At 40.5% G+C, this 7,691-nt stretch overlaps 1 protein-coding gene across 1 annotated transcript; it reads left to right on the top strand.

The window, feature by feature from the left end:
• The first annotated feature begins 4,429 nt into the window (after positions 1-4,429).
• On the top strand, positions 4,430-6,277 carry LOC114075361 (uncharacterized protein K02A2.6-like). Its single transcript, XM_027913826.1, has 3 exons — positions 4,430-5,271; positions 5,659-5,738; positions 6,114-6,277. Exons 1-3 carry the CDS (start codon positions 4,430-4,432, stop codon positions 6,275-6,277), a joined length of 1,086 nt encoding a protein of 361 aa, XP_027769627.1.
• Positions 6,278-7,691: the final 1,414 nt, after the last annotated feature.

The raw sequence follows: 7,691 nt of genomic DNA, 5'->3' as shown, positions 1-7,691 counted from the left end.
CCCCCCGTCTGCTCATTTACTACATAAGTGTCCTCCGCATAATAGCACTCATCATTAGGAGGTGGTGGTTTAGCCAAGTAGTTGACTGCATTTATCTTTTCTTCACCCCCTGTGACATGTTTTAGTACCAACCCAAGCTCAGTTCCAATCTGTGCCATTTCTTCCCGAATCTCATATGTGGCTAGGTTGTGACTGGACTGCACTGCGAAGGTGTTTCTCCGTGTATCAGACTTCCTAGTACTCCAAGCTTTGTTATTTCGGGAGATTTTCTCTAGTTTTTCAGCGATCTCAGCATAAGGACACTACCCATAAGATCCACCTGCTATAGTGTCCAACACCGCTTTATTGTTATCATCCTGTCCCCGATAGAAGTATTCCTTCAGTGACTCATCATCTATACGGTGATTTGGAACACTTCTCAAGAATGAGGTGAATCTATCCCAAGAACTACTAACTGACTCTCCTGGTAGTGCCACAAAGTTGTTCACTCTGTCTTTGTCGTTTAATTTCTTAGAGACCGGATAGTAGCGTGCTAAGAAGACATCCCTTAGTTGGTTCCAAGTGAAGATTGAGTTATATGGGAGCTTAGTGAACCACATAGCAGCCTCTCCCTTAAGTGAGAGAGGAAACACTCTGAGACGTATTACATCTAAATCCTAATCAGGCCTCCCTACATAACTTTTACACACTGCCCTTACCTTATCTATATGGGCATGTGGATCCTCAGAAGGTAGTCCTGAAAACAAACCTCTGGCAGTGAGCATTTGCATCATGCTACTAGTTACCACAAAAGTGTGGCCTGTGGGTAGAGGAGGCAAAACTAGTGGCCATCCGAGTCTGCTATGTTATCATAACCTCTATAGTATGCTTGGGGCCGTGGAATAGGATTTTGTCCCCTCACTTGGTGTTCACCTGGAGCATCGGGTAACATCTGACCACGAACATCAACCGGAGCTGGGATGTTCTTGTTCGGATCATCATCATTTATTCCCATGTTTCGATTTATATTGCGGAGTGTACGCTCTAACTTGTGATCATAGGGAAACAAGGGTTCTCTTCCTCTCCATATATTTGGCATACAAGGAGGATAGTTCTGAAAAGAAATCAAAAACAATAAAACAAAGTAAAATTAAGAAAATATCAACTAAACTGTAGTAATAAGTTCAAGTTAATCTAAAAGCTAGATTCCCCGGCAGCGGCGCCAAAATTTGATACGCTCAAACTTACTTCTCAAATAAGAAGTAAAGCGGTCGTGTCAAGTAAATAACCCAACTAGTGAGGTTGGGATCGTTCCCACGAGGAAAATAGTCTAGACTTAACTTCAACCTGTTATTACTATTGTTTGGTCAATGACTTCCTTGGAAAGTAAAAACAATAAAGGGGAGTTTCTATTTCTAAATGAGTAAAATTAATTAACAAACTTGACAGAGACACTTAACAACTTTTAATGTTGGATTTTAATCAATTAATCAAAGTAACTAGGGTTTACGTGTTCCCCACAGGTTCATAACTTGATAACTCTAGCTATAACAATTCTTTCCTAGTATCTTGCATGCAAAGTGATAAGTTATGTATTTCTAAATCCTGGTCCGGCATCTAGAAAATCTCACTCCGCACCTTGGTCCGGCTACGTGTGTTGCTATCCTAACCCTTATCCTTACGTCATATTAAGCATCGTATTCGATATTTGACTAAGTTATTACCTGGTACCAATCAATACTAGCCTATTAGATAGTATACACTAAGTCTATGTTAATAATTCTTTTCCTATTATCTACCTCCTTGGTCCGGCAAGTAGCATTAAGGCGAGTTCTAACGTTGGTCATCCGTTAAAAGGACTTCTAAGCGAAAGAATTATTAATACATGCAAGACATTATTCTAGAATTGTTATTTTAGTTAGGGTTTATCTCATTATTTGCCTATGGTTCCCACAACCCTAGTTATGGAATTTAGTTACTCATAGCCATAAACACAATATTCAAATATAGTAGATAAGAATTCATGTACTTACTTCAGTGAGAAAGAGTAAAATCCAAAAGTTTGCTTGATTAATCACCAATATTCACTTGCAAGAATCTCAAAGTAATCAATAATCTCACAAAAAGTCTAATGATTATCAAGAATCTCACAATACAATGTTTACCAATACGGAGTTTAACAATCTAAGAGTCTCTCTATATGGTGTCTATCTATCTGGTGTCTAACCTAAAAAACGATGTTTTTCGAACTATTTATAAAAAAAACAAAAACCTAATTAAACAAGGACTCTAATTGCTTGAAATATTCCAAAACACGGCTGGGTTGACAGACCTCGCGACGGACCGTCGTGGTCACGACGGACCGTCATGGACTCCGTCGTCCCATACTTGTGCAATTTGTTCTGCTGCTCTCTTCATTCCCCTCGACAGCAAGTATGACGGACCGTCATAGGCACAACGGTCTGTCGAGGGTATTCGTTCCAAAAACACTTCGACTCTTGGAATCTGGGTACTGGGATTACTTCTATGAACTTCATGACGAACCTGCAGGACGGACCGTCATAGACACGACGGACCGTCACAAGCTTCCTAACCCCACACTTGGTCAGACTTCCCCATTTTCCTTTAGCAGCTGCACTACGCTGCCACCTACGGACCGTCGCAAGCATGACGGACCGTCATGAGCTCCGTAGGGGGTCTCTTCTGCATTTCTTCGCTCAAAATCTCCGCATTCAGCTTTGGACAGATTTTGGACAAAGAGAAACTTATATAAAAATTAGCACAAAAAGAATTTTGGACATACTAAACTTAAGTAAAAAGTATTAATTATACCGTGAACCCACGGTATATCAACCCCTCCAAGATTAAAGCAATTCAAGAGTTACCTCCGCCGAAAACAAGAAAAGAGGTGATGAGTTTCTTAGGAAGGTTAAACTATATCAGTCGGTTTATAGCACAATCAACAGTAGTATGTGAGCCTATTTTCAAGTTGCTGAAGAAAGACGCCCCGACTAAGTGGACTAAGGAGTGCCAAACTACTTTCGACGCTATCAAGAGCTATTTGTCTAACCCACCAGTATTGGTTCCTCCACGAGAACGGAGTCCTTTGTTGCTGTATTTGTCTGTTTCGGATAGTGCCTTTGGATGTGTACTTGGTTAACACAACGAGACAGGAAAGAAGGAAAACGCTATCTACTACATAAGCAATAAATTTACTCCGTACGAGTCTCGTTACACGTTATTGGAGAGAACATGTTGTGCTCTGATGTGGCTTGCAAAGAAACTGAGACATTATTTGTCGTCTTATGCTACATATCTCATTTCCAGAATGGATTCCTTAAAGTACATTTTCCAGAAAGCGATCCCGACTGGAAAGTTAGCTAAATGGCAAATGTTGTTGAGTGAGTTCGATATCGTGTATGTGACTCAGAAGGCAATAAAGGAACAAGCCTTGGCTGATCATCTTGCAGAAAATCCCGTCGACGAAGAATATGAACCACTTAAGACATATTTTCACGATGAAGAAGTGTCATTTGTGGGTGAAGATATTTCTGAAGTGTATCCAGGTTGTAGACTATTCTTTGACGGAGCGGAGAATCACCAAGGTAAAGGTATTGGAACAGTCTTAGTATCAGAATCTGGTCAGCTCTATCCTATGGCCGCTAAACTATGATTCAATTGCACAAACAACATGGCCGAATACGAAGCTTGTATTCTTGGTTTGAAAATGGCCATCGACATGAATGTTTACGAGTTACTGGTTATTGGAGACTCAGACCTTTTGATTCACCTGGTTCAAGGAGATTGGGCTGTGAAGAACCCGAAGATTATACCTTACATACAGTATGTGCAAAATCTGTGTAAAAGGTTTCGGAAGATCGAGTTCAGACATACTCCCAGAGTACAGAATGAGTAAGCTGATGCTCTTGCCACCATCGCTTCTATAATCAAACATCCGGATACTGATTACATCGACCCGCTGGATATAGAGTTGAAGGAACATCCAGTCCATTGTTCACATGTTGAATCAGAACTAGACGGTTTTCCTTTGTATTATGATATAAAGAGGTACTTGGAGTCTGGGAAATATCCAGAAGACGCTACATCTAATCAGAAGAAGTCGATACGTCGTATGGCTCTCAATTTCTTTCTAAATGGAGAAGTCCAATATAGGAGGACTCCAGATTTGGGTCTTTTATGATGCGTGGATGCTGCTGAAGCTGTGAGGCTTGTCGAACAGATACATGCTGGAGTTTGCGGTACGCATATGAATGGGCTTACCTTGGCAAGAAAGGTTCTTCGAGCCGGTTATTTCAGGATGACTATGGAGAGTGACTGTTGCAAATTCGTACAAAAATGCCACAAATGTCAAGTGCACGGCGATTTGATACGGGTGCCACCTCACGAACTTAACGCTATGAGTTCATCGTGGCCATTTGTAGCTTAGGGAATGGATGTCATCGGTCCTATAGAGCCGGCCGCATCCAATGGACATAGATTCATTTTGCTTGCCATTGATTATTTGACCAAGTGGGTTGAAGCAGCCTCTTACAAGTCAGTAACCAAGAAAGTGGTGGCCGATTTTGTCCGCAACAATCTGATATGCAGATTTGGAATTCCAGAATCCATCATTACTGATAACGATGCAAATATCAACAGTCATCTGATGAAAGAGATATGTGAGCAATTTAAGATTATTCATCGAAAGTCAACTGCTTATCGCCCCCAAATGAACGGAGCTGTAGAGGCAACCAACAAGAATATCAAAAATATTTTTGGGAAAATGATTGACAAACAGCGAGGCTGGCATGAAATGTTGCCATATGCTCTACTAGGTTATCGAACGACGGTCAGAACATTGACTGGGGCTACTTCATACTTGCTAGTCTATGGAACGGAGGCAGTCGTGCCTGTTGAAATTGAGATACCGTCATTGAGGATCATCCATGAAGCTGAATTAAGTAACGCCGAAAGGGTTAGCAAACGGATTGATCAACTAGCTTTGATTGATGAGAAGAGAATGATTTTCGTTTACCATGGCAAGTTGTATAGATATAGAATGACCCGCGCCTTTCACAAAAGAGTAAGAGCCAGAGATTTTGAAGTTGGTCAGTTGGTTCTTAAGCGTATTTTTCCTCATCAAGAAGAGTACAAAGGAAAGTTCGCGCCAAATTGGCAGGGTCCTTACATGGTTCGTACAGTATTATCAGGAGGTGCTTTGGTCCGATCAAAGATGGATGGCGCCGTATGGCCCAAACCTATCAACTCAGATGCTGTCAAGAGATACTATGCGTGAAGTTTAATTTTTGTATTTTTCTGTTATTTACATATAATCGTTCTGTTTGCTTCTATTTGTTCAATTTTAATTATTATCCCTCTTGTAACGAACTACGTTTGACCTGAATTCTCGAGAACGAGATACGTAGGCGGCCTATGTCGGCTTCGGTCACCCCATTTACCACCTTTAATTATTTCTTTGTATCTGAAACTACGTTCGACCTGAATTCTCGAGAATGGGATACGTAGGCGGCCTTTGTCGGCCTCGGTCGGTTTCTTTGTAAATTTTGTTTTGTTAACCTTTAAGGGTAACTACGTTTGACCTGATTCCTACCTCAACGGGAAACGTAGGCGCCACAAGGGTTCGGTCATATTTACCATAAGTTCTACTCCTTTTTGCAGTGAAACTGGGACAGAATTTTTGAGAGGGATCTCAAAAGTCCCGCGATCTGTTAAGTTACAATGGAAAGATAAACAAGACGGTAAACTGGGACAGAAATTTTGAAAATGGCCTCAAAATTTCGTTATAATCTTCCCTACAAGTCCGCAGTGACTTTGAAACCCATCAGCGAATGATCAGATTGACCTTCCGGGTTCCAGATTCAAAGGAGCTCATTAAGCCTAATATGACATAACTTGGCAGTGACTTTTTCAATATACTATTTCTTAAAGATTTCTTATTTCTCTTAAAATTTCCCTTCCATGTTTCATTATTTTGGCATAAGATATTTCTTCTTATCTATCAAGAGTCGAGAAATTGGGAAATCAATCGGAGATATCCAGACAAGGAGCAAACAACTGAAGGAATCGACACAGATCAGTATGTTTTAAAACTAACAATTTTTCTGTGGATGCAGGTTTACAGCTTCGCTTTGGAATCGGCCAAATTCTCACGACGAATGAATACGGAGAGCTCCCAAAGAGGAGAAAACTATCTCCAAAATCAGTAATTTTACTGGGAGCAGGAGGCAGTTCATATCATTTGTGTCAGGATGCTTGGGAATGTGGTTTGTTTATTTAAAGCCATTCCCAACAATATGAAATTTACAAAAGATGTCTAGCCAGATTCAAAAGTGAATCAAACAGGAATCTCAACGAAGATCTCACGATTTTCGTAAAGGACGCTATTTGCATTGGGTTATCAAAGCAGGATAATTATTGTCAATCAGGACAATGCATTACCCCAGAAGAGATAGTTATTTTATTATTTATTTATCGACCAAGTCGATATATTATTTGGAGGTCGTCTTGCCGTTATCATCAACAGAGACGATATGAGTGTTCATGCATTGCGGAAATCACGCATAACGCAAAATCATGCATCGCGGGAAATTGTGCATTGCGGAAATCACGCATAACGTAAAATCATGCATCATGGAAATCATGCATCACAGAAATCATGCATTGTGGAAAATCATGCATAGAGGAAAATCTTGCATCGCGGAAATTATGCATTGCGGAAAATCATGCATTGCGGAAATCATGCATGGCGGGAAATCATGCATCGCGAGTTTGGAATTTATGCATCACGAGAAGATTTCATGCCTCGTCAAAATTATATATCACGGGAAGACTTTATACCTCGCTGGAATTTATGCATCACGAGAAGATTTCATGCCTCGTCAAATTTATATATCGCGGGAAGACTTTATACCTCACTGGAACTTATGCATCACGAGAAGATTTCATGCCTCGTCAAATTCACATATCGCGGGAAGCTTTTATACCTCGCTGGAATTTATGCATCACGAGAGGATTTCATGCCTCGTCAAATTTATATATCGCGGGAAGACTTTGTACCTCGCTGAAATTTTATGCGTTACGAGAAGAAACCATGCCTCGTTGAAAATCATGCATCGCAGAAATCATGCATCGCGAGTCAATAGTTATGCGACGAGAAGATTCCATGCCTCATCAAAAGTTATACATCACTAGAAGATTTCGTACCTCGTCAAATTTATACATCGCGAGAAGAGTTCATACCTCGCTGAAAGTTATGCATTGCGAGAAGATTTCATACCTCGCAGGAATTTACGTATTGAGGGAAGATATTCATGCCCCGCAGGAGGACATACACGGATAAAGAAAGGGAAATTGTGTATCCCAAGAGCAACATTTATCCATCGTCCTCAACAGCTTTCTGTTATTTTTGATAAAAGTAAACATCAAGAAAAGAATCGAAGACGACGACAAAAGAAACATCAATATCACATCAGCATTTATCTATTTATTTCGACATCAAGTATAGAGTACATTGAAGATTATATTGCAAAACATAAGGCGTAAGCTTTATTTGCTGGGCGTCAGACCAACCGAGTCGACGTCGATTTAAGGAGAATAATGAAGTGTCGACATGGTAAAAAAGACACCGGCTCCCATCCTAGTTGCATTTTTTTTAGCTGATGAGTTTCGTCTCAGTCTTTGTCGAGAGCATC

This window comes from Solanum pennellii, chromosome 1, assembly GCF_001406875.1.
Source record: "Solanum pennellii chromosome 1, SPENNV200".
NCBI classification, from domain to species: domain Eukaryota; kingdom Viridiplantae; phylum Streptophyta; class Magnoliopsida; order Solanales; family Solanaceae; genus Solanum; species Solanum pennellii.
The sequence above is the reverse complement of the archived record's forward strand: the minus strand, read 5'-3'. Positions and strand labels throughout refer to the sequence as shown.

What these genes read in the sequence shown, in the direction of transcription:
- LOC114075361 (XM_027913826.1), top strand. Translation starts at nt 4,430, where the DNA reads ATGGATGTCATCGGTCCTATAGAGCCGGCCGCATCCAATGGACATAGA. An exon ending in GCTGTCAAGAGATACTATGC is followed by an intron (nt 5,272 to 5,658) that starts GTGAAGTTTAAT and finishes TCCTTTTTGCAG; the next exon opens with TGAAACTGGGACAGAATTTT. An exon ending in ATGGAAAGATAAACAAGACG is followed by an intron (nt 5,739 to 6,113) that starts GTAAACTGGGAC and finishes CTGTGGATGCAG; the next exon opens with GTTTACAGCTTCGCTTTGGA.